Source organism: Molossus molossus, unplaced genomic scaffold, assembly GCF_014108415.1.
Source record: "Molossus molossus isolate mMolMol1 unplaced genomic scaffold, mMolMol1.p scaffold_m16_p_3, whole genome shotgun sequence".
NCBI classification, from domain to species: Eukaryota; Metazoa; Chordata; class Mammalia; order Chiroptera; family Molossidae; genus Molossus; species Molossus molossus.
In genome coordinates, this window is record NW_023425366.1 from 105342039 (window position 1) to 105368782 (window position 26744).

Genomic DNA, 26744 nt, shown 5'->3' on the forward strand with positions numbered 1-26744 from the left:
GGTCCTCGCCAGGAACCCTGGACCTGGGCCTCTGTCCCCTCTCTGAGGCTCTGCACAAGAAGAGCGGGCTCACCCATCACACACTGGTAAGTGCAGCTGGGGTCGGGACCAGAGGAGGGGACCGGACGTGGTCCCACCAGGAGCCTTTCTGCTTCTCCCCTGCCCAGTCGTACCACCACCTCGGTGTCTCCTCACCGGAGGCCCAGTCACTGACACTCAGATGCACTTCCCTTAGGGTCCCAGGGTGAGGATAAATGACAACTCAGAGATCTACGGTCACAGGAGACTTTACTGACTTCGCAGTGTCCAGGGACACCATGGGAGCAGGTTCTTCTCAAGGGGACAGGTTTTTAGAGGCATATGGAAGCCCTTACGTAATCAACAATAGAAAGGGAAACTTCTCGTGTTCATCTTTCTGGAGTATTATTTACTTTGACTTGCATGATGCACAGTTTGGCCTGGTAGATACTTGGTTCTCTGAGCCCCTTTAAATACTGACATTGCACTTGAAAGAGCCCACATTACTGCACTTCACACAGAGTGAAAATTAGGTTCCTCCAGACGCACATAAAACACTTCACATGACGCACACAAAAGCAGCATTTCCTTTCTGCAGCAATTTGTTGGGAAAACAAAGAGAACGGGGGAAATTCTGCCCTGAGAAGACAAGGTCAGATCCCTCAATCAGACACTGAGAACGGGGGAGGGAACAGATTTAAGATTTTTTTTTTTAACAAACTGCCTTTAAGAGTACTCTGCCCCAGCTGCTTGAGTATTTGGCCCCTATCTGGTTGCGATGTGACCTCTAAGAGAAACACTCAGCCCCGGACCACAACCAGTAAGTTGGGCTCCTTCACCCAGAAACAGTGGCCGCCTCTGCGGCCGGGCGAGGAGAGGTGCCCAGCCGGAGGGGAAGGCTGTCCTTCCCGAGGCTGAGGTTGAAGAGCGCTGAGTCTGGCTGTTTGGAATGTGGCCAGGGAGTGGCATGGGTCCCCACGGGGGAGGGGGGGAATCTTCTCCTGGGCTCTGCACGGCCCCTCACAGCTCCCCAGGCAGTCGGCCTATACTGGAAGCACAGCGGAAGCCTAGGTTGTCGGAGGCTGAATCTGGAGTGTTGCCCATCCTGCCACCAGAGAAGGGGAGAGGGAATGAACATTTGTAGGGAAAGGGGCCTTGGGCCTCACCCAGCTTCCCAGTTCCACCTCCCAGGGCTTGCTGCAGTCTGCCCCCCCCCCCCAACCCTCCCACTAGGACAGCGGAGGGCGTGGTCTGCAAAGAAGCCTGGTCAGAGGGCACTCCTGGGACGAAGTGGCTATGGGACAGGGTGGAGGAAGTGAAGGGGTCCTGAGAGACTGCACTGGAAGGCAGGAAAGGCCACGACTAATAACTCTGATTGTCAGTAGTTAGGAATAACTCAGCCGGAAAAACCTGTCTGCAAGAAGTGAGAATGTCATAGTGCCAGTCGGTCCTTCAAACTTTTCAAAGAGGTTTCACATATCATTTGCCATGTCCCAACTGCTCGGGAAGGCAGGATTTGTTCACCATTTTGGAGACCCAGGAGCAGATACTAGAAAGATTTAAGTGTCTTGCCCAAGGCCAACTGCTGCTTCAACAGCACAACAGAATCAGAGTCAAACCCAGTTTCCTGGTTGCTAGGCCAGTACTTGTTCTACCACTTTGTCCTAAAAAAGAAAGGGAGAGAATCCAGGGCCTCTATGGGTCAAAGAAACACCTGAAAATTTGATCATCCTGACTCCACAGGAACAGTGGCCTCCGAAGTCCTTATGGAGCCAAAGAATAGGAGATGCAGGGAGATCAACCAAAATAAATCTACACATGAACGAAGCAGAAAGTCCTAGAAGGGAACCAGAGCCCCGGACTCTACCCTTTGGGTGCCACCATAACCATCTGTGTGAAATGAGCAGGTCCCCGGACCCACCTGAGCTCATTTCTAACTTGACTGTACATCAAAACGGTTGCAGAAAATGATTTTTCATGTGCCCACCTGGGAAAGAGGAGTATTTCCCTGACCCATGGCCATGACCTATTCATGTGGCCATTCTACTTCCCGCCCTCTGCACAAGAAGAGAAGCCCACGTAACTGAGACGCTGGACAGTTTCCCTGGGTGCTGAGAAGAAAAGACACAAGTTGTCCTGGACTGTTTTGTTTTTCCCGGCAAGGCTGCCTGCTCCCCTTTTGGTACCCACATCTCCTGGTAGAAGCAGAGGTGCAGAAGCAGTGCCAATACCAGCTGTGGTGCCACCTGGGCTCTGAGAGGCCAGGTCCCAGACCCTCAGCCACCAGCCAGCAAGTACCTCACCTGGTGGTGACCCGGGCCCGGTGATTGGCGGAGCCATCGGATGTGTCGATCCAGGATGCCCCCCGGAGGACACGCATGTCCTGGTCAGCACCCTGGTACGGCGAAGCTGTCCACTCCCACACGTTGCCCACGAGGTCATAGAGCCCTGCAGCACAGGTGGGTCAGCTCCAGCTGGGAAGCACCACACCCACCTGCTGGCCATCAGAGCCCCGGGAGCAAATGCTTGCCCGGTGGTGCTTCTCTCTGCCCCACCTACCAGGCAGAATGCTCCCGGCAGCCCACTTGTGAATGTTGACAGCAACCCGATGAGAAATCTTACCGTAGTTATTCTGTGGGGGGAATGCGTTCACTGGGGAGACTCCATGGAAGCCGTCCTCAGCCGTGTCACCCTTGGGGAACTTTCCCTGAGCGGAAGAGATTTAGGCTAAAAGATTAGCCGTCCTGCCCCATGGCAGATGTTCCTGCCTGCCCATAGGAAAACCAAGGTCATCGTGCTCTATCATCTGGAATAGGGGGAAGGTCATGTGGCAGTGACCGGGGTTCCCGACCTGAGCTCCCAAACCAGCTGCCTCATGTCCTCCACCATGACCTCCTGGCTGGGTCAGGAAGTGTGTGGTTTCCCCTGCGCCTGCAGTGGTCAAGCACATCCCACTACCCTTTCTCCACTCTCAGAGGCTGCCTCCCCTCTGCCTCGAACCCCATGTGCTGGTGCCTCGGGAAGAAGGGCTCCTCCTCCCCTTCTCCATGCACCCTCCACCTTCTCAGGAACCGCTGATACCCGTCCTATGCCCTCTTGTCCCAAGGTGGTGGAAGAGAGGTTTAATTCTGCCTCATACTGCCTTGACTCTCCTTGCTCCTCTCCTGCTCGTTACCACCAAATTTCTTCAAAAATTAAAGTATATTTGCAAATGCAATTTGTTTTACTCATTAATGCCTCTCATTAAAATTGAGTGCAGCTGCCACGACTCTACAGAAGTTGCTCTTATCAAAGGGAAGATGAAGGGCAGTAATTTACAACACCTATTACGTGCTAGGGCTGCTACTGATGTCTTTTATTTAATTTTTACTTTTTAAGTTTTTTGCCTGGGGAAAGAAGTGGGCGAAAGGGGAGGAAAGGTGGGGAGGAGGGGAGGGAAGGAGGGGGGAAGGTGAGGGAGAAGGAGAGGGGGAAAGGAGAGGGGAAGGAGAGGGGCGAAGGTGTGAGGGAACTCTGTTGCCCAAGCTTGGATTCCTGCTTGAGGCCAACTCTTTTCCACTCCTCCACATTTGAGTAATTAGCAAACCCTGTCTGTCTTCTCAGACATACTCTTCCATTTGGCTTCCTCTCTATTGCACTTCCACTTAGCTGAAGTGTTTACAATCACCTGGGCCACTGCCACAGACTCAAGTCTAGGGACCCCCTGCCACCTCTGCAGCTCTACTCTGGTCCCGCACAAATCAGCAACAATTAGCATCCCCCAACCTGATGTTGTTGCCCTGTTTAAAAACCTCCACTGGCGCCCTGGCTGGTTTGGCTCAGTGGTTAGAGTGTCAGCCCGCAGACCAGAGTCGTGGGTTCGATTCCGATCAAGGGCATGTACCTTTGGTTCAGTCCCTGGCCCTGGTCGGGGTCACGCAGGAGGCAACCAGTTGATGTGTTTCTTTCACATTGATGTTTCTCTCCCTTTCTGTCTCTCCTTCCCTCCCACTCTATCTGAAGATAAATAGAAAAAAAAAAAAAAACAGCCTCCAACCTACTGTCTACTTCATCTCCTAACCTTTCACCCACCATTTCCCCCCATGTGTCTTCCTTCCGAACACAAAGTACCCTTTCCTACTACAGAGCCAACACTCACATTGTTTCTTCTGTTATGCTTGCAACATTACTCCACTTTTCACTTGGCAAACTCCTGTTTGCCAACTCAAATGTCACCTTCTCTGTGAAGTCACCCCAGCACTCTCAGACAATGAATGACTTCCTCCCGCACCCGCTCTGCACTACCACCTTGTCTTCCACCTCACCCTTTACCAGCTGTCCGTTCCATCTGACCACAAGCCCTCTGAATCCCACGGCCTGACAATGCCGAGGCTGCAGCAGGTCTCAATGCTCTGAGAAAGGACAGGAGTGAGGAGCGTATGTCTTACCTGCCATAGGTTGGTGCGGTTAGGCTGGAACTGGTTTCCCCAGGGGTAAACCTGACCTGCCGGGAGAGCAAGGAGAGGTGAAGAGTTGGGAAAGACAGAAAGAGTGAGGAAACCAAAAGGAAGTTATTTTTGTATCCCATGCCGGTCCCTTCCACTCTCAGCATTGCATTGGAGCCCCGGCCTGCGCAATCCTAGGTGTGGTTCCGATTAATGCCAGTCTAAACTACCTGTTACCAGTTCATGTTGAGATCAGTGCAGAAATTGAGAGTAACCATGAGAAACTTGTTAATTGTACTTAGATGGGCTAACTGAACAAGCAACCTCATTTATCACATTAATAACTTTGTTGGTATAGCCATTGTCAATCAAGGGGCGTGTAGAGGTGTTGAATATGGGGAGTTGCTATTTCACTCATAACTTTTTTTTTTTAAAGTTAGGATTGCAGAACAACAAAGGTATGAGCAAAGAGTGATTTTTTTTTTTTTTTTTTTATCCTCACCCGAACACATTTTTTGTTCAGGTAGAGTGGGAGGGAGAGAGAGGAAGAGAGAGAGAGAGAGAAACATCGATGTGAAAGGGACACATTGAGTGGCTGCCACCCACACGACCGACCAGGGCCGGGGACAAACTGCAACCAAGGTACATGCCCTTAGCGGGAACTGAACCCGGGTCTCTCGGGACCGCAGGCTGATGCTCTAACTGCTGAGCCAAACCGGCCAGGGCTGATTTATTTTTTAATCCTCTCCTGAAGACATTTTTCCATTTTTTGTTCAGATAGAGTGGGAGGGAAAGAGAGAGAGAAAAAAACATCAATGTGAAAGGGACACATCGAGTGGCTGCCTCCTGCACGACCCAACCAGGGCCAGGGACAGACTGCAACCGAGGTACATGCCCTTAGCAGGAATCGAACCTGGGTCTCTCTGGATGGCAGGCCGACACTCTAACGACTGAACCAAACTGGCCAGGGCAAGAGTGATTTTTTATGTCCATCCCCATATACCTATGGAAAAGGCATGTGGTTTGGATAACTTTTTCTATATGCTATGTTGTTCTGATTATATTTTTCTAAATGTAACATGTCTGTGGACTCTAAAACAATTTTTAGTGTTTTTTTTTTTTTGTTCCAATTTTCTGGTTAATTTTTCTGGAAGTTTACATAGTATTGGTCTGAGATACATCAGAAATTAAAATAACAACAGCAACTGGTCCTTCACCACACGCTTTAAGCAGCACTGCTCTAGGGAGCATGGACCCTTCCCACCCTTTAAAGCCCCCACGCAGGGCAGGACGGAGAGAAGAACAAGGGGAAATTGCCTTGGCATCGCTATACCCTTCAAGCCCCCTCGGGCAGCAAACTCCCACTCTTCCTCAGTGGGCAGCCGTTTCCCCTGCCAAGCGCAGTAGGCACGAGCATCATTCCAGCTCACGTGTACCACTGGGAGCTCCAGTCTTTCTCGGATGCCAGAGCCAGGACCTGCAGGCTGACAGACAGGACGAAGTGAGACGGGGAGCTCATGGAAGTCTGAGGAAGGCTAGGCTTGGGGTACCTGAGTTCAGCTCTTACTGTCATTTATTTTTTATTTTGTTAATCCTAACACAAGGATATATTTACAATGATTTTTAGATGGAATGGGAGGGAGGAAGGGTGGGAGAGAGAGAGAAAGTGAGAGAGAGAGAGAAACACATCGATGTGAGTGAGACACATTGATTGGTTGCCTCCTGAATGACCTCGATCAAGGTTAGGGACTGAACCTGCAACCCAGGTATGTGCCCTTGACTGGAAATTGAACCATGACCCTTCAGTCCATGGCCCAACGCTCTAGCCACTGAACCAAACCTGCCAGGACCTGAGTTCAGCTTTTAACACTAGGAAGCAGGGAAGCTGGCAGAGATGGCCTGGTGAGGGAGGAGAGGTCCAGGGTCAGAAAGAAGAGTGTAAAGGTGAGACAAGAGAACAATGAGATGGTGATGGGAAAAGAACCAGGGCAGGGAAAATGCAGTTGCCTGGCTATTTTCCTGAGATCTCTCTGTCATCCTTTTATTTATTTTTATTTTTTAAAATCCTCACCGGAGGATAGTTTTCCATTTATCTTCAGGTAGAGCAGGAGGGAGGGAGGGAGGAAGAGAGAGAGAAACATCAATGTAAGAGAGACACATCCAGTGGTTGCCTCCCGCACGACCCCAATAGGGGCCAGGGACGAACCGCAACCAAGGTACGTGCCCTTGGCCAGAATCAAACCTGAGACTCTTTGGTTCACGGGCCGACGCTCCACCGCTGAGCCAAACTGGCCAGGGCATCTCTGTCATCCTTTTAAACTCAGTATTCCTAGATGGGCAAGGGGTCTAGGGAAGCCAGCCCTCCAGGGTAGAAAACAAGGTGCCTTACCTGCCTCCAGAAAGCCCTTTCCACTGGAAACCACCAGAGAACAGGCTACAAAGAAGAAAGAACATGACTAAACTCAGGAGCATGACTGCAAGATGCTCGAACCCAGCTCAGGCACCTTCCTGACTGACACACAGGAGGCGAGTGGACACTTCAAGCTGAGAAAAGGCTCCGGTGGTCCAAGTGAGGCTGTGTCTGGGATCTTTAAAGCTGGATATCTCACGACCCTCATTAGAGGGAGGCTTGTCAGGGTGTATCTTCAACCCTGTATACCTCTGGGTCTTTACAGAGTCTATGCAGAGACCAGCTCAGAGGTCACTTCCTGGGAGTGGTGTTCACCTGACTCTTCAGGGAGGGCTTCTCTCGCGTCTTCCCTTTCTCTAGCTCTCAGGTTTGATATCTGCTGTGGCCCAGGTGACTCCATGTCCCACAGGATTCTATGTCCAGGCCCCACTCCTGTTCCCTCAGCTGCAAGCTCAGGTTTCCTCACCTTCATTTGCTGAGTCGCTTTGTTTCTAAGCTCATCCGAGACAAAGTCCTCAAAGACAAAGCTCCAACCAAACGTCTCAGCCTCTGTCCGGTACTTTTTCTCCCTGACAAACTCCCTGAAAAGAGATGTTTCACTTGGTTCAGTTGAAAGAGTTCTGTGCTCCACCCTCACCTCTCCTGCTTCAGGAAACCTCTTAGATCCTGTAAGTCATACATCACAGAGTTCTCATGAGCTCCAAGGAATTCACCTGAAACCCTGAGCAGGAGACTTTCTTTTAAAATCTGTTGCTGTGTGAGCAACTCACATACAGTAAAATTCAGTCTTTTTTTTTGATCCTCACCCCAGGGTATTTTTCCCTTTATCTTCAGATAGAGTGGGAGGGAGGGAGAGAGAGGGAGAGAGAAACATGGATGTGAGAGAGACACATTAACTGGTTGCCTCCTGTACAACCCCAACCAGGGCCAGGGACAAACCGCAATCAAGGTACATGCCCTTGACCAGAATGTAACCCGCAACTCATTGGTCCACGGGCCAATGCTCCAACCGCTGAACCAAACCGGCCAGGGCTATATACGTAGTTTTTTGTTTGTTTGTTTTTTAATCCTCACCTGAGGATATTCTTTCCATTTTTGTTCAGATAGAGTGGGAGGGAGAGAGAGAGAAACATCGATGTGAGAGAGACACATTGACTGGTTGCCTCCTGCACAACCCCAACCAGGGCCGGGACGAACTGCAACCGAGGTACGTGCCCTTGACCAGAATCGAACTTGAGACTCACCAGTCTGCAGGTCGATGCTCTAACCACTGAGCTAAACAAGTCTATATACATAGTTTTTAAAAGTGGGATCACACATTATGTATTATTTTATAAGCCACTTTCCTCACTTAACATTTCATAACTCTTTTTGACAACAGGATTTTAAAAGGTGAAAGATTTATACAATCTGAAGAGAAACCAGAGTCCACAACAGGATTTAAAAATGGCTGCTAAGCCCTGGCTGGTTTGGTTCTGTGGTTGGAGCGTCAGCCCGCGGACCAATGAGTCGTGGGTTTGATTCCGGTGAAGGACATGTACCTCAGTTGCGGTTTGTCTCCGGCCCTGGTCGGGTTGTGCAGGAGGCAATCAGCTGATGTGGCTCTATCACGTCAATATTTCTCTCTGTCTCTCCCTCCCTCCCACTCTATCTGAGGATAAGTAGAAAAGTATCCTCGGGTGAGAAATAATTTTTAAAAAATGGCTAAGTAGTCTGTTATATTGAGGCAATGTTTAAATAATCCTTAAATTGTTAATAGTTGTTTACATGTCATCCTTTTAGCCAAATGTTTTTGGACAACTTTATTCTTTCCTTAAGACAAATCCCTAGAGGAGGAATCAGAGTCCAAGGGCCTGAGGAGTAGGCCAACAGTTCTATGCTTATTTCAGTGTCTCCTGAATCCCTTTTCCCCTATAACCCTTTATCTTGAAAAGTTCTAACTCCACAAATGGAAGATTTAAGTCATTTCCCACATGGGCTTTATTATCTTTCCATTTCCTCCCTTTTCTCCTGCCCCCACCTCTCTCTATATTCACCCCTGTATCATTTGAAGGTAAGTTATAAAACGTATCACCTTGAGGAAACTAAGAAGGCTCAACCTGGCTTCTTAGAATGACCTGGAAGCACAATGTTTGATTCCTAAAACACCACCATTCTCTAAGTAAATATAAAGGGAATGTAATGCACTCCCAGCTAGCATGACCCTTTTCCCAATCCCTTCTCCCCTGCTGAATAGGTTTGTAGGTTTCTGTTGAGTGTTTCACTTTGGGCCATATTTCTTAGTGCTATGCCCAATGTAATAGAAAATCCACTGGCTCAAGAGTCAGGGAATTTGAGCTACAGGTCCAAGTCTGCCACTGACAGACAGCAGGGTAAACCTCTTTAAATTTTATTTTTAAATTGATTTTAGAGACAAGAAGGGAAAGGAAGGGAGGGAGGAAGAGAGAGAGAGAGAGAGAGAGAGAGAGAGACAGAGAGAGAGAGAGAGAGAGAGAGAGAGAGAGAGAGAGAGAGAGAGAGAGAGAGAAATATTGGTGTGAAAAAAAATTTTGATTGGTTGTCTCCTGTACACATCCCAACCGAGTATGTACCCTGGGCATGTACCCTGACCGGGAATCAAACCCGCCACCTTCTGGTGTACAGATGATGCTCCAACCAACTGAGCCACCCCAGCCAGGGCTGGGCTTCAGATTCTTTGTCTGAAAAATGTAGATAATACTTAGCCCACAGTATTGTTGCAAAAATATGTGATAGTGAACAGTTAGTTTCCTTTTAGATATTAAGAATAAAGTTTTGAAAAAGTTTTTACTGCTCCTGGAAGAACACCTGATATACCTGAAATCTTTGTTGGTGACAGGAAATATGTCGATGGCAAAAGGTTTTACTGTCACCTCCCGGACAGGTCCTTCACCATCTCTGCCATCTGGTGAATTTGTTCCCATCTGGAATCTCCCACCTGGTAGCTGAACCATGCTAGTCACCTGCCCATTTCCTGCAGAGAGAAAAAGAGTGTCATCAGCAATATATGAATATATAAAAAACGAATAGCAATAAATTTGTGGGTCGTATGTAATACTCATAAAAATGAATATTCATGCCCTGGCCAGTTTGGCTCAGTGGTTGGAGCATTGGCCTGTGGACCAGAGAGTCCCAGGTTCGGTTCCTGCTAGGGGCATGTACCAAAACAAACAAACAAACAAATGAGTATTCATCAACAAAAAATAAAGGCTTAAAATTATGGCTTTAAATTCTTGTTCTGACACTTAATTTGCAGGTGACCTTAGAGCCTAAGTGGTTCTCAGCCTTCCCAATGCCGCAACCCCTTTATACAGCTCCTCATGTTGTGGTGACCCCCCCCAACCATAAAATTATTTTCGTTGCTACTTCATAAGAGTAATTTTGCCACTGTTGTCTTAGGCGACCCCTGTGAAAGGGTCATTCGACCGCCAAAGGGGTCGCGACCCACAGGTTGAGAACCACTGCAGGTTTAGGTAAATTACTTAATCTGAGTTTCAATTTCATCATCTATAAAATAAGAACAGCATTGATCTCATTGGCATAGCTGAATGAATTCAAATAACATGTAAAATGTTGAGCACATGGTAGATTTTCAACAAATGTTTATTTCTTTACCTCTCTATTCCTCTACACAACACCCCTTTGTTCAAGCTAGGTAAATCTAGACTGTACCCTGAAATATATCTAGCTCCTTTCTACCCATATTTCTTTCTGCTCATGCTGTTTCTCTGTCTCTTCCTCTCTACTTGTTGAACTCTCATCAGTTCTTACCATTATATCATGTACTCCAGAAAGGAAAGGACTCTATTTTGCCAGTGTATCCCTGGCACCTAGCACAAGTGCACAATGATTATCATCAAATAATTGAATGAGCTCCTTCATATTTGCTGTTTGAAAGCCTCAAACAAATCAAATGAAAAGGATCTTTAATTCAATCCTCTTGCTTAACAGGAGGGAAACCAGGACCCCAAAAAAGGAAAGTGACTTAAAGAGCTAGTTAGCAGGAGGCAGGCCTAGATCCAGGCCTCTTTACTTCCAGGTCAGTGCTATTTCCAAAAGGCCATACTTCTCTGGCTTGATATACTACTTGATGGTATTATGTTTCTACCTAAGGATGTATGAGAACCTTCAGTTCCTCAAAGGCAGAGTCCATGTCTTTTCATGTTCCTCAGGGTCACATCTTTGGTCCTCTTCTTATTCTCATTCCGATCTACTCACACTAATGATTTCATTCACTTCAAGGAGGGGAAAAAAATGAGGCAAACAGGAAAATCTCAGAATAAAAGGGAATTAAGAAAAAAACATATAATTGCAATGTATAAAGTTTATTTTTGACACTAACTCAACAACTATAATTTAAAAAAACTTATAGCCCTGGCCGGTTTGGCTCAATGGTCAGAGTATCAGCCTGCGGACCAGAGTCTCGAGTTTGATTCCGGTTAAGGGCACATACCTCGTTTGTGGTTCAGTCCCCAGCCCTGGTTGGGGTCCTGCGGGAGGCAGTCGATGTGTCTTTCTCCGGACCGCAGGCTGACGCTCTAACCGCTGAGCCAAACCGGCCAGGGCGATGTGTCTTTCTTACACTGATGTTTCTCTCTCTCTCTCCCTCCCTCCCACTCTGTCTGAAAATAAATGGAAAAAAAAATATCCTCAGCTGAGGATTAAAAAAAAGAACAAAAACACTTATAGTAGGTCAATCTGAACACTAGCTGGATGTTAATTTCGTAGACAGAAATTGGTATAGTATTTTTTCCGTGACTGGTCTTTTTAGCTAATCAAGCTGAATTATATACGAATAAAATTATATAATGCCTGCATTTACTTCAATATGATCCCAGGGGAGGGGAAAGTGGGTTACTAAAGAAGCAAGATTAGCCATAAATTGGCAACCGTTTAAGCTGGGCAATCATTAAAGTTACAGTCTGCTCTTCTGCTTTATGCTCGCAAGATTACAAAATAAATTAAAAGTAAAATACGATAGCAGTCTCTGGGAGGTCTCAGGCAGGCTGCTCCAAGAAAGGGGCAGAAGGTCCACGGTCTCACCAGGGCGGAGCGCCCCCACCCTTCCTGACGCTTCCTGGGACAAATGGCGCCATGGGGGAGGTGGGCAGCCATCACACTGACCTAGCTCGATCCACAGGCCCGACAGGAGCGACAGCAGGGTCAGCAGCGGCTGCGAGGAACTCATGCCGGGTATGCAAGCTACCGCAGTACCAGGAACTCGGTCCACACACCTTGCCGCGCTGCTGCTGCCCTGCTGCGCATGCGCGACACACGCACGTCAGCCACCGCCCCTGCGCACCGCCCCCTTGTGCATCCTCTAGCTACTGTCAAAGGTCTTAATTAGCCCTGACGCCCAGGCATTGACTGGGGTCTGGATTTAAGAAAAAGCCACTTTCTCAGTTAAATGTTGAGAGGCCCTGACATTTCAGAACCCCCTTCACGACCTTGTGAACCGACTTCCTTCCCTTTTATATTCAGATTCCTTTTGTGCCTTGGGATACCAATGGAAGATCACAGAAAAGGTTTCAAGTTAAACATTTATTGCACTCACTGTAGGCAACTGCCAGAGTCCTTGAAATACAAAGCTTAGCAACATCATTTCACCTTCAAAGCCTGTACAGAATAGACCAACTATGTAAAAAACAACTTGTGGAAACACATTAGAATTTGAGGGGGCAAATGACACTGGAGGTTTTGGGATGAGTATTTCAGCATAAGCCAACGGTACAGAGGTATGAAAATATGTTCCACCTGAAAATCTCTTAACTAGCCCCTCAGGCACCATGCTTTCAAGCCATCTACACCTGCCTCCTCTATTTTCATTTTTGCAGCTCTTTCAATCCCTTCTTCTTCTAGTTCGCCCATCTTTCTACCCACTCCCACTTAACTTTCCTGGGGAGTATTTTAGCAAAGCTACTTCAAAGCATGAAAAGTCCCACGAAAGGATCCAATTGGCCCTGCTAGTGTGGCTCAGTGAACTGAACACCCTCCCACGGACTGAGAGGTTCTGGTTTGATTCCCTGTAAGGGAACATGCCTGGGTTGTAGGCTTGATCCCAGGTAGGCAGCGGCAGGTGGTGGCCGATGGACTTTTCCCTCTCTCCCCTTCTCTTTAAAAAACAAAAAACCACTCCCTGGCTGGTTTGGCTTAGTGGTTAGAGCGTTGGCCTGCAGATCAGTCTTAGGTTTGATTCCGGTCAAAGGCATGTACCTCAGCAGTTCAGTCCCCAGCCCTGGTTAGGGTCATGCAAGAGGCAACCAATCGATGTGTCCCTCTCATTCCCTCACACTCTATCTGAAGATGAATGGAAAATAATCCTTGGGTGAGTTTTTAAAAAATTCAATAGAAAACATTAACAAAAAAAAGATCCAATTGTTTTACCCATGGCAATTTGTACTAAGGAAACAGGAATGCTTTCAAAACTGTAAGTTACTTAAGTGTTATTTATATTAGCATAAAAATCTTAAATGCTTAATAGGGAACTATTGGATAAATTAAAATACATCATTAGAAAGAATTATTAAAAACCATTAAAATGTGTTTTTCAAGGAATATTTAATAAGATAGATAACATATGTTTTTCTAACATGTATTTTTGTATCACAGAAGCTAATGCAAAACATCCTCTGCATATTGGGTGAAAACGGCCTACTTATTGTACATACACTGAGTGCAATTTAAAAAATACTGTAATTACAATTTCAGACTTTGGAATTTGAGTAGGTAGTGCCAGTGTTCTCTCCTTTCTTCATCCGGGGAAAGAAAATTCCTTTGAAAATCATTTGAAGCTAGGACAAAAATTCCACAGCTGTATTCTTAGGATCTCTCAGTAGAGTCTTCATGATTCAGGTAATACAAGGGAAGCTTCAATTCAACCTTTTAGAGAAGACATTCCAGCTCGCATAATCTCATCGACCAGAAGAATGTTGGTAGCAATCACAGTGCTGAAAGGGGGAGAAGTCAGATGGCTCAGATTTCAGATAGGAACCCTAATCCAACTCAATTTCCAACTAAACTGTGCAAATTACATCCAATTAAATTTCCCTTTCCCCCTCCATACATAAAAGTCAACTTTCATTTCTACTCTTGTTTTCTTACATTTTTATGGGAGGAGAAATAAAACAGAATACACCAAATTAAGAGTATGATGACTACCTAAAGGTTATTTTAGTTTTGGCTTTCCCAAACTTACCAGGAGTGAAGAAGCTGTTTCTTTACACAATAGTTATCCCATATGCCTACTTCTGCTGCTACCATTGGCTCACCTGAAAAGTAATCCAGTAGTCTTAAAATCATACATAGCAGGTCATGAGATCAGAATGCTGTCTAAAAGAACAGAGTATTTTGGGCTGCTTTGCTTATCATTGATTACTTTCCTCCAGTATTGACTATGAGAACCTAAAGTTCCTCAATTAGTCCACTTTTGTACTCCAAACCGTAATTCCTGTGCATAGTATCTTAGATGAGTGACCAATCTCTACTGAAAAGACTTCAAGTGATAGGAAAAGCTCTATTTCATTACCAAATGTATGAATATCTTGTTTTTTCTGGACACATTTGTCCATATTAAATAATAGCACTTGAACTATAATCTGGGCAAAATGGGCTTATCATTTTCCTCATTCCAGAAACCATTTTTATTAACTTAAATGTAAATGATGCTGTTGCCAATACGTCTTACATTGATTGGATGTATCTCAGTTATCTCTTCCACTTTGTACTTATATAATTTGTGCTCTTACACTGGTCTAAGACAGGGCTTTAAACATTTAATTACATTTGGTCCCCTCTTCCAGCATTATTTGCTATCCTCAGCTTTTTTTTTTTTAAAACCAGTGAACATGATCACCTAATTTATTCTTACCAAAGTTTCTGATAAAAAACCGAGGAAAGTAAACCCAATATGAAACCTTTCAATATTAACCTGAACCACCTACCACCACTCAGCAATATCAACAAATCCATACTCTTTGAAACTATTCAAATGTATATAATCAATTCCCTTAATTACTATATCTAGTCATTCCATTTTATACCATTATTTTAGAAACCAGAGTTCACAGGTAGGACTAACATTAAACTGTAAAACAACTCCCCAATAGTCTTTTGATTCTTCCTGACTTTACCCTCACCTATATTGCCCAGTTTTCCCCCTACAAATAATTGCATTCTCTTACCTGTGTTCAAGTCCACACCCACAAGTTGACCTGATTCTGAATGTTCTGTTTTAACTTTAACTAGTGTTTCCTGAAGATCAAAACCAGAATTCTGAGCAAGAACCTAAAGCAAACAAATTTAATCCTTTAAAATACAAAACCTAAGAACTGATAGTCAAGTACACAATAAATAAACAGTATATCCAATTGATATTCAATAGAAAATCATAACTATCAATTGCAGTTTAACTTAAACAAAAAGCAAGCTTATACTCCATTTTATCCCCTTTTACCTTTTAAACCCTATTAAAATAGTTATCTCTTGCCATATGAAACTTCAGATATTCAAGTTTCCTTTCCAGGGAAACCAAATACATTTTGGATGTTCTAGTGTTAGGGAGAAAACTGATCAAACTTATTCAAAATCCACATTATGAAAAAAACCACATTATCAAAAAGCTTTCACATTCATCAACTAAATCATTTTGGTGTATCTTAGAAAATTAACTGTTGAAGTAGTCAGACCTTGGGAATAATGAGCAATGCATCAGCAAATGCTTGGACTCCAAGTTGGGCCCTGCCCTTTATACTGGGCTTATGTTTAATCAGGGCCTCTGCCATTGCCACTTCCACTGCACCAGCACCTGGAACTACACAGCCTGTTGGGTGGGTGGGGAGAAAAGACAAAATGCTAAGCTACGAAGAAAACTGTAAAATTACAAGAAAACATAAATTAAAACACACATACATGAAAGCCATTAACTTCTTGAGACTTCAGTATAACCACATCAATTCTAATATTGCATTTGAAAAAAATACAAGCAACATATCAAATAGCGTGATTCCATTTAGATAGCACTTAGAAGCTCTTACAAGTGCTTATTTATTTGTATCCACTTTTAGTAATGATATACCATGAAGAAACCTGGCATACCACCATAGCCATTTCAAAGGGAAGACTTTACTTTTGCATGGTGTCTGGCTGTGTAAACTACCGAATAAAAGAACACAGTATTCAGCCATGCCTTTCAGACTAGCAAAAGGAATATAGTTTGAATAAAATGAGGTTCTTACCATCATCAATAGCATTTTTAACAGCTCTCAAGCCATCTCTTATTGCATCTTTGATTTGAGTGAGTGTGTGCTTATTTGGTCCTTTGACCAATAATGTGACAGAGCGCGGATTGTTACATTTCTCGATGAAGGTAAACTTCTCTTCTCCCTATGTAAAGAGAATATTTTCAAAAAACAAGACATGGCTGTACAATTATCAGAGAAGAAATGATAAATGGCATTTATTAACAGAAAACACTTAATCATATTAAAGCAATTTGGGGGTGGGGGGATGGATCACACATAAAAGAAATGTGACTTTCCCACCAAAGGAGTATCATTGCTACACATACACATACCATTTAAATGTATGTAAACAAAGCATCAATCTTATCCCAAGTTCGAATAAGTTTTTACTACTTAAGAATTCATAAACCAGTAAGTATTATCTTTGGAAAGAAAATACACTTACCAAGGTATATTCATAGACAAGTCCTGCATGTCCCAAACAATCAGGATTTAGGTCATCAAAAGAATTTAGAGCTATCCCACCACAAGCAAGAGTCAGCCTGAAATATTGAAATATTTTAAGAAGATGTAAATTATTTTTATTAATTATGTTTAAAGAAAAGAATGATTTTTAGAAAGCAATCTTTCAGAATTACATACTAAAATTATATTCTAAAATGCACTTTAACTTAAACCTTTCCATTTACCAACCACCAGCTGAAAATCAGACTTTTCTCCTAGCCCTCCATTTAAATCACTCTCCCCAAGTCAGCAAATACTCCTCTGATACAAAATCGAAAGGTCTACAAGAGTTCTTTCCTGTATTTCTCTAAAACCCCTTGATGCTATCCTCTGGACATGGAAAAATATGTACAGCATATGTCATGTTTTAAAAATAAAACAAGTTTGCCCTGGCTGGTTTGGCTCAGCAATTGGAGCATCAACCTGCGGTCCAGAGAGTCCTGGGTTCAGTTCCCGCTAAGGGCATATACCCCAGTTGCAGTTTGTCCCCGGCCCTGGTTGGGTCATGCGGGTGGCAACCACTCGAAGTGTCCCTTTCAGGTCGCTGTTTCTCTCTCTCTCTCTTCTTCTCTCTCCCTCCCACTCTATCTGAACAAAGAATGGAAGAGTGTCCTCGAGTGAGGATAAAAAAATAAAATAAAATAAACAAGTTGCCAGGCTGGTATGGCTCAGTGGATGAGCATCAACCCATGCACCAAGAGGTCACTGGTTTGATTCCAGGTCAGGCCACATACTCAGGTTGTGGACCCAATCCCTGGTGGGGAGAATGCAGAGGTGACCAATTGATGTTCTTTCTCATCAATGGTTCTCTCTCTCTCTCTTAATAAAGAAATAATAATAATAAAATAAAACAAAACAAGTATAGTCCGGCCAGTGTGGCTCAGTGGTTGAGCATCAACCCATGCACCAAGAGGTTGCTGGTTTAATTCCCAGTCAGGGCACATGCCCAGGTTGTGGGCCAAATCCCCAGTGGGGGTATGCAGGAGGCGGCCAATCGATATTCTCTCTCATCAAAGTTTCTATCTTTCTCTTCCTCTCCCATCCTCTCTAAAATCAATAAAAAAATTAAAATAATAAAATAAGTATAAAACAATGTTCATAGCAGCATTATTCATGATAGTCAAAAGGTAGAAACCTAAATACCCACTGAGTTGATAAACAAGGATGTGATATTATCCATACAATGAAATATTTGTCCATAAAAAGGAATGAAATTCTAATACATACTACATCACAAATAAACTTTGAAAACATTATGCTAAGTGAAATAAATCAGACACAAAAGGGGAATTATTGTATGAGGTACCAAATACACAGGGACAGAAAATAGAAGAGTATTTACAGGGAAAGGGGTATGGGGAAGAAAAGATGAGACTAATTGTTTAATGGGTATACTTTTAGTTTGAGATGATGAAAAAGTTCTGAAAATGGGTAATAGTGATGGTTGCACACAATATGAATGTAACTTAATGCCACTGAATCTTTTTTACACTTATAAAAATGAGAAAATGATAAATTTTGTATTATGTGTATTTTATCACACACACACAATACAGCCCCGCAAGTGTGGCTCAGTGGTTGATTGGGGGGGCGGGGCATGCAGGAGGCAGTCATTCGATGTTCTCTCATTGATGTTCCTATCTCTCCCTCTCATCCTTCCTCTCTCTAACATCAATAAAGAAAATAAATAAGTAGAGGGAGAAAAAGGAATAATCCTATTTAACCTGCAAAAATTCACATTGCTCAGGTGATCTGCTATCTGTACCTTTCCATATTTCTTCTTTTCGCTCTGCGCAGAGCTACTATGCCTTCTTTTGCAAGAGCATCTAAGGAAAATGGGTCAATTCCCTGTAACAACAAAAAAATTAGTTTCAATATATTTCACCTGAAAAATAAAAACGGATGATTCAGACTAATTTATAAAGCAAAATTCATTCTCACCTTTTGATTAATAACAACAAATCCTTTATCTGAGTCGCCACAGACTTTCTTTTTCAGTTCTACTATTTTTTTAACTCTATCTTCAATGAATTTTCTTTCAGCTTTTACTAGTTTCTCTCTCTCTTCTGCACTCTTGTAAAAAAAGCCAGAATTCACTTCTCTATTAGAAAAAAATACAAAGGGGTGAGAGGGCGAATGTTTATTTTTTGAGAAGATAAGCCAGCAGTCTCAAACTGGGTTAGTCTTTATTTAACAAATTAGTCACTTAATTCCAATCCTGCCCCTGGTATATTGTGAGTTTAGTTCCTAGAATTCCCCAAACCCAACTGAGGCATTATTGTCCATACAGTAGAGAAAATGAGTCTCAGAAAGAAGTGACTTGCCCAAAATACCAACCAATTTCATTTGCAGGAGGATCTAAACTCACGTTTTTTCATATTCTAATGACACATTGCATGTGAGGATGTATGCATCTTCTACTCTTTTTTTCATATCAGGATGCCGTGCCCCGTGGTCCAAAACAAGACCTCTGATTAAGCTGTTAAAACACATAAAAGAGTATGGTACTCACTTCATAAAGTACAGTATATAAACATCTATCACTATGTTATATACCTTAAACTAATATATCATCTGTTAACTACAACTAAAAAATATATTGAAATAATCATATTATTGACTTTCAGATGGTGTAGCATACGCTAACAAAATTAAAACATGGATCTGAGACAATGTATTAACAATTTTCACACAATCAGCTTAATTTCTTGAGTTATTTGAATAAGACTTTTGGGTGAAACCTAGGTAGGCTCAATTTGAAAAAGCAATATTCCAGAACAAGACAAAAACAATTTTATCTTGTACGAAAAATTCTGCAGAGAAAATGTCTCAACCAGTGGATTATCAAATTGTTTTAAAGTCTTTTTTTTTTTTAATGTTTTCAAACTAGACCTTTGAAATAAATGCCAAATAACTGATGTAGCTCACTTTTCTGAATCATTCTGATTATAAACACATTACACCATTAACCTCAAGAATAAATATTACTGAGTATATTAAAAACTCATCTAGGCAATACATATTAATTTGAAGAAAAAAAACCAAACAGCCAAAAAAATGTGTTGTAGGGTGGTGGGGAAGAGATAAACCACAGAATTTATATGCATGTATGCATGAACAGTGGACATGGACAACAAACTAGGGAAAGGGCAGGAAGGGAGGGGGAGGGGGGAATCAGTGGGGGAAAAAGGAGAAACATCTGTAACAAAAATTAATTAATAAAAAATAAATTAATTTAAAAAAATGTGTTGTATAACATGCCTGTAAATTTGTAAACACACTATAAGTATTTCACAGTATTGCACCACCTACCTTGTATCAGTTTCAGATTTATGTTTCATCTCCATGATCTCAACCATGAAGAGGTCGATAGGTTCATCTTGTTTTTTAATGGCCAAAATGGAGTCAACTACAGCCTAAAATAAGGGTATAACCATTAAATGAATTTGATTTGCAGAAGTCAAGATACTTATGTTAACTTGTTCTGCAGAAGTTAGACAGTTTCAATTTTAAAATCTTTTGAATTGATCTAAGTCTTTTTCTATGAACTAACAGAATACTTATCTGCAAAGGGCTGAAGTCATTTATACTTCCTTTTTTTTAGTGCTATTTTCCCCTTTATTGATTTGAGAGAGGAAGTGAGAGGGCGAGAGAGAGAAAAACATCAATTGGCCACCTCCTGCATGCTCCCCACTGGTGATCTGGCCCACACCTGGGCATGTGTTCTAACCAGGAACAGAACCTGAGACCTCTTGGTGCATGTGTCGATGCTCAACCACTGAGCTACACCAGCTGGGCGTCATTTACATTTCTGAAATCTCAATTTGTCATTACCTAAAGAATCACTGACATTCCTCCTACTATTTTATTGAAAACACTGATAACAGTTAAGCTTTTTTAACAACAAAATCTCCATTTAATAAACCTTTTAATGAAAGCTCTGACTCTATCTTTATAACCTGGTCAAGTACACGATTATTTGATTTTCGCATTTTACTTTTTAGGGACAGAGATCAGATAGATTATCATTGCCACAAAAAAACAAAAACAAAAACAAAAAACAACCTACTTATTTCACAGCATGATACTATTAGGACTTCAGAGAGTACCCTATAGCTGAAATTGGTTAAGTATACTGATGTTTCTAAAATCAGGGGTTTTTAATTAAACACATACCTCTGTTAAGACATCAGCAAGTTCAGCATGAACTTTAGTACGCAGAGATGTTCTGGCCACATCTATGAGTGTTTCCCTGTCCATCTCTTTGCTTACTTTGACTTGTTCCAAAAACTGAAGTGCCTTTTCCTTTGCAGCTTCAAATCCTTCTGTTATTATTCTGGGATGAAGACCCTATAATAAAGACACCATTACAAAACCACCCCTAACCCTGGAGTTCTTCTATTAGATGCAACTATAGTTCATGATAAGTACATTTTTGAAGATTTATTCTTGATTATTCATACCCTTTAATACAATATAATGTGCTGACTTTCTGAATACATTTAAAAGGATAAACAGTCCTTTCAATGCAGAGGAAAAAGAACAGACGTTACTCTAGCACAGAGTCAAAGCCAAGGGAACTATAAAGCACACTTGGGTGTTCACTGTGCAAACTGCACGGAATAGTAACAAAAATTCAGTATGTCACAACAACCTACAATCAATGGGTCTATTATATCTTTTCTATTGGTAATCTGAAATAAATTCCTATCATTTACTAATAAAAAGTAGACAGGGAGACTAAGATTCTGTTTCCTCTGTTTTCCCAGGACGTTCTTCCTAATATCAGATTAGTATTTACTAAGGTTTGCTTTAACCCTGGAACTACTCAGGGCCAAAAAAGTTACAGAATTTTTATTTAAGTTTTTGGCTGGCTTTTTCCTTATAAATATGCCTAGTCCTGAACATCCCACTTTTGGATCTTAAGTTCTAATCTACATTATAGACAGATATAAATCATATATGCAATGCAACTTGATAAAAAAAAAAACCTTGCAGGCCAAGGAAAGTTCCTTTACTTGTTCAAGATCACAATAAATTTGTGTCAGACCAAGATCAAGACTCTGGTTCCCAGATCTAAGCCCCTGCTCTTCACATTCTATGGCCTCAGCTACTATTACACATCAATTTATATAAACAAAACTCAGATTATTTCTTATGCACAATAAAGTATCACAGAAGCTTAAGAATCATGTATACTTCAGAAATGTAGAGATCCGCCTGTTTCAGCAGCTCTCCAATGATTAGGACATTGGAGGTGGTACCGTCACCAGTTATGTCATCCTGGGCTGTCGCTACTTTGGCTATTAAGGAGGCTGTTGGGTGTTGAATTTGCTGAAAAGTAAAAAAATAAAAAAATAAATAAAAATTAAGTAACTTAAAACAATCCAAGTATACCTTAAAATGTGTGAAAGGTCCCCTTATGAAAAGCTATGTACACAAATCGCCCAATTGTTAAGCTATACTATTACTTTGATTAAAAACTAACCATTTGCCGTGGCGAGTCTGGCTCAGCGGTTAGAGCGTCGGCCTGCGGACCAGAGAGTCCTGGGTTCGGTTCCCACTAAGGTCACATACCTAGGTTGCAGTTTGTCCCCAGCCCCGGTTGGGGTTGTGTGGGTGGCAACCAGTCAATGTCTCTCTCTCCTGTTGATGTTTCTCTCTCTCTTTTCCTCCCTCTCTCCCTCCCTCTCTATCTGAAGATAAATGCAAAAAAAAAGGTCCTCAGGTGAGGATAACACAACAACAAAAACTATCCATTAGTTATTTTACACATTTTCATGTATAAATCTTGTTTACTTCTCAATTATTTGCAACTTACTGATAAGAAAATTTGAGGTTCATTTCAAGTTTCTTCAAGGTGATAGAGCTAACAAGTACAGTAACACATAATTTCAATCCTATGCATGCCTCTTTATGACAAATCTAGGACTCTTGTGGGAATAAAACAGGTGCCTTCTAAAATGAAAGCCCAGCAGCCTCCAGTACTACTTGGCACTGACCAAATAATTAAAAAGAAAGTAAAAAAAAATAGCCCTCTTAGCAAAGATCACCAGGGGATGCTAAATCACTGCATGGAAAAGCTTTGGAAGAACATGATATTCATCAAATGTCCACAGATTCTTAATTGTAAAACCAGTCAAGGCCCTTGCACTGCTTTTGGTTTTTACGTCTCCCCATTCACCTTTAATCTAGAACAGTTCCCAGCCCTTTGTCTTTGGGGACAATGACAGTTTTTTTCTTAAATCCTCACCCAAGGATATTTTCCCATTTATCTTCAGATAGAGTGAGAGGGAGAGACAGGGTGAGACGGAGACATTACAGAGAAACATCGACCTTAGAGTGACACACTGACCGGTTGCCTCCCACAGGGCCAGGGACAAACTGCAACCAAGGTATGTGCCTTGGCCGGAATCAAACCTGCAACTCATGGGTCCATGGGCTGACACTCTACTGCTGACCAAACCAGCCAGGGTGACACAGACAGTTTTAAGAATCCAGTCCAGTCATCTTGAAGACTATCTCATTATCTAAATTTGCTGATGTTAACTATTTTTGACACTACACAGGTGATACTGTATACTTCTCACTATTTTCTTTATAGTTTCTTGTTAAACTATAAATGTTTAATGTTCTTCTCTGTTTGTTGTATTTTACAATTTCAAACAAATCAAGTAAAAATTAAAAAGCCATGCAGATACAACTTTTCTGACATTAAGTTTAAACTCACCCCCACTGTTCTCAGCTAGCATAGGCAACCATTTGGCCCACTAAAAACAAAGAAAAACTATACCTTTTAGGTTAGCCAGTCTTTACTGAAGATAAGTTTCCCTACTTTCAGAACCCAAAATTTTATTCTGAACTCAAAACACAGGCAAGTCATTTCCTTTTCTTGGATTTAAACTGCTAAGTTTGGCCCCGGCTAGTTTGGCTCAGCGGTCCAGAGAGACTCGGGTTTGGTTCCCGCTAAGGGCGCGTACCTCGGTTGCAGTTTGTCCCAGGTCCTGGCTGGGTCATGCAGGAGGTAGCTACTCGATGTGTCCCTTTCATGTCGATGTTTCTCTCTCTCTCTCTCCCTCCCACTCTATCTGAACAAAAAATGAAAAAATGTCCTCGGGTGAGGATAAAAAATAAAATAAACTGCTAAGTTTGGAGAATTTAGAAATGTAGAAACAATTGATCCTGAAAATTAAAAAATGATTTAAATTAAAAAATTTGCCCTGGCTGGTGTGGCTCAGTCTAGCATAGGCCTGGGCAGCAAGGGTCTTGGGTTTGATTCCCAGTCAAGGACAGTATCTGGGTACATTCAATCTGATTGGGGTGCATGCAGGAGGCAAGCAATCCATGTGCCCCTCTCACATCGATGTTTCCCTCCTTCTCTTCCACTCTCTCTAAAAATCAATGGAAAAAATATCCTCAGGTGAGAAAGAAAATAAATACAATATTTAAAAGTAAATAAAACAATCGATCCTCTCAATAATCTCATATTCTTGGTCACTGGGACTTTTAAAATGGTTAAGCAGAGATTTATCTCCCCTTCAGCTGGAGGTGGAAAGATAAGATGTAATAGAAAAATCTGATCGCTGTTTTAAAAAGAGAGCCCTGGCTTGGCGGTTAGAGCATCGACAAACGGACCAGAGTCCTGGGTTCGGTTCCCTCTAAGGGCACGCACCTCCGTTGCAGTTTGTCCCTGCTCTGGTTAGGGTCGTGTGGGTGGCAACCACTAGATGTGTCTCTCTTACACTGTTTATTTCTCTCTCTCTCTCTTCCCTCCCTATCTGAAGATAAATGCAAAAAATGTCGAGTGAGGATAAAAAATATATAATGAAAATAAAAAGAGAAAAAGTATAAACTATCTCATTTTGCCTATCTGATCATGTCAACCACTTCATTTTTCAGATTTTATTAGAATTAATTTTAATAATTACAGTCCTTTAACCAGGCCTTAATCGCTCAGGAGTAGGAATTAAAAAACAAGAAGACTATAGGGCTCCTCACTGTACTGCTGTGACTACTATTCCTGATTACATTTCTTTTCTACTACTTCCACGGTCTGAAGACTTCCTGCTGAGGAGTAATGAATATGATGTCTTCCTACCTTGGGAATAAATATTAAAGATCTTCCTACAAATCAAATGTAACACGGAAAACGAAGACGTTTTTGACCTAGTACTGCGGCCTCTCACCATTTCATGAAGAAGCACATTGCCATCTTTAGTAAGCTTGATGTCTCCAGCACCAGAAACAAGCCTGTTCAATAGGCAGAAATGAATCAGTGTGACTTTTTCAGCGGAGACCAAAGTGACTCCCCCAAACCCGTGCTTTACCCAGGTCCTAAGGAGTTGGGGCCCTGGGGTCGGTCCTCTCCTCCCGGAAATAGGAATGGTGCAGTGCCCACCCCCTCCCGCCTAAGAAAGTCAGCGGAGCGCCCAGGGTCGCTGGAGTCCCAGAGCACGAGGGAGCGCGGCGCACGCGGGCAGCTTTGTTCTCCGCGGAGACTGCACCAACTACAAGAGGAAATGGCCGGGGCAGGAAACAGGCCCGACCAGGGAGAACGCGGGAAAACGGGCCGCAGCGCCCGGAGGCGGCGGGCTCCAGACCACGACTCCGGTATCAGACCGGTGGCGGCGCGAGGAGCGCGGTGCCCGCCCGGCCCTCCCCTCCGGCCCCGCCTTACATCTTCATGGTGCCCTTAGGCCCCAAGTTGGTCCTCAGCACGTCCTGCAGCCCCCGGGCCGCGCTGATGTTGACCGCCAACGCTGCCTGGGCTCGGGCCACCTCGGCTTTGGGGTTCAGGGTCTTCACGGCCGCCATGGCTTAGCCAGCAGAGGAGGAGACCCGCCGCAAAGAATGCCCCAAGCTGGCTCAGCGTGGCGGGGAGGCGCTATCCGGGTCTTCTGGAAAAGTCGGGCGCGCCCTGCCCGCCTCCAGCGTGCCCACGCGCCGCCACCATTGGGCCGCGGGGCCGCCGGCGCCGCTCATTGGGTCTCAGTCCTGCGGCCCCGCCTCTCGCGCCGGGGCTACGGCGCCATTGCGCACGGGAGGGGCCTGTTACTTCGGCAGTAGGGCTCCCGCGGTTCGTGTTACCACGGGCCGGGGCCCAGCTCTGCGGTCCCGACTCGGAGGCTGTGGGCCAGGCGCGTCTGGACGTTACTAGGGTGCGGGCGCTATTTCCTGGAGGTCTCTGACTGCGGGGTGTAGGGTGGGCTTTCTCCCTGCCCGGCTCCCGCATTTTGCCTTGTTTCCTCCCTTTTATGCCTGTTATCAGCGTTTTCTGGACTGTACACGGTGTGCTTGGCAATGTCCTAGGTCCTGTGGTGATACTGTAACGAGTCTAATAAGGGCTGTGAAAGAAAAGGGGGCTGTGCAGTAAGCCTGTCAAGCTTAGCGGGCCACGTGGCAGGCCTGACAAGCTCAGTGACCAAAAGTAACCCCATAGGATGGTCTGATCACAAATTACTAACCGGGCAGTTCATAGCAGGTGGTCACATCCCAGGCCTATATAGCTTCCTTAGCAGCGGACAATACTTACTTAAGTGAGTTCTGTCCATTGTTCTTATGCATCTAGGATAACATATCTTTTTTCTTTTTTTAAAAAACTCACGTGAGGACATTTTTCCTTCAGGTAGAGTGGGAGGGGGAGAGCGAGAGAGAGAGAGATGTGAAAGGGACACATCAAGTGCCTGCCACCCGCATGACCAACCAGGGCCGGGAACAAACTGCAACGAGGTACATGCCCTTAGTGGGAACCGAACCCGGGTTTCTGGACTGCAGGTGGACACTCTAACCACTGAGCCAAACCGGCCCGGACTAGGATAACATATCTTTGAAATGTCCTTTCCTGCCCGTGGAAGGTAAAACTGCTGGCACCAGAGCGCAGACCACAGAAGCCCTCAATTTCTTGTTCCTCAAATACCATCTTTTTGTGTTATATATGTTAATTTAAAAATACATTTTTATTGATTTTTGGGGAGAGGGAGAGAGAAAGGGTGAAACACAGATGTGAAAGTGAAACATCTTTCGGCTGCCTCCTGCACACCCTCTACCTGGGATTGAGTCCCCAACAGGGTTATGTGTCCTGACCCGGAATCAAACCAGGAACCTTTGGGTGCAATGGGGAGGACGCTTAAC

General features: G+C 43.6%; 2 protein-coding genes and 2 non-coding genes across 5 annotated transcripts; all 4 read right to left on the minus strand.

Moving 5' to 3' along the window:
* Positions 1-16: 16 nt before the first annotated feature.
* SUMF2 (sulfatase modifying factor 2) lies at positions 17-12107 on the minus strand. 2 transcript variants are annotated; one of them, XM_036279604.1, is made up of 9 exons: positions 11995-12107; positions 9688-9844; positions 7319-7433; positions 6832-6876; positions 5776-5926; positions 4446-4501; positions 2641-2725; positions 2322-2466; positions 17-1123 (listed from the first exon to the last, which is right to left on the minus strand). In XM_036279604.1, the coding sequence occupies exons 1-9, from the start codon at positions 12056-12058 to the stop codon at positions 1039-1041; spliced, it is 903 nt and encodes a 300-aa protein (XP_036135497.1). In that variant the 5' UTR covers positions 12059-12107; the 3' UTR covers positions 17-1038. The 2 variants fall into 2 exon arrangements, with proteins under 2 accessions (XP_036135497.1, XP_036135498.1); XM_036279605.1 differs by lacking the exon at positions 11995-12107 and adding an exon at positions 10979-11091.
* Positions 12108-13409: 1302 nt separating this feature from the next.
* CCT6A (chaperonin containing TCP1 subunit 6A) lies at positions 13410-25512 on the minus strand. The gene is made up of 14 exons (XM_036280362.1): positions 25291-25512; positions 24800-24863; positions 21813-21947; positions 20790-20963; positions 19926-20029; positions 18982-19092; positions 18555-18714; positions 18379-18461; positions 16555-16651; positions 16104-16251; positions 15555-15688; positions 15051-15153; positions 14066-14138; positions 13410-13817 (listed from the first exon to the last, which is right to left on the minus strand). Exons 1-14 carry the CDS (start codon positions 25425-25427, stop codon positions 13745-13747), a joined length of 1596 nt encoding a protein of 531 aa, XP_036136255.1. The 5' UTR covers positions 25428-25512; the 3' UTR covers positions 13410-13744.
* On the minus strand, positions 15915-16054 carry LOC118643023. The gene has a single exon (XR_004961916.1). It is a non-coding gene; the product is annotated as a small nucleolar RNA SNORA15 (small nucleolar RNA).
* LOC118643025 lies at positions 21091-21225 on the minus strand. The gene has a single exon (XR_004961918.1). It is a non-coding gene; the product is annotated as a small nucleolar RNA SNORA22 (small nucleolar RNA).
* Positions 25513-26744: the final 1232 nt, after the last annotated feature.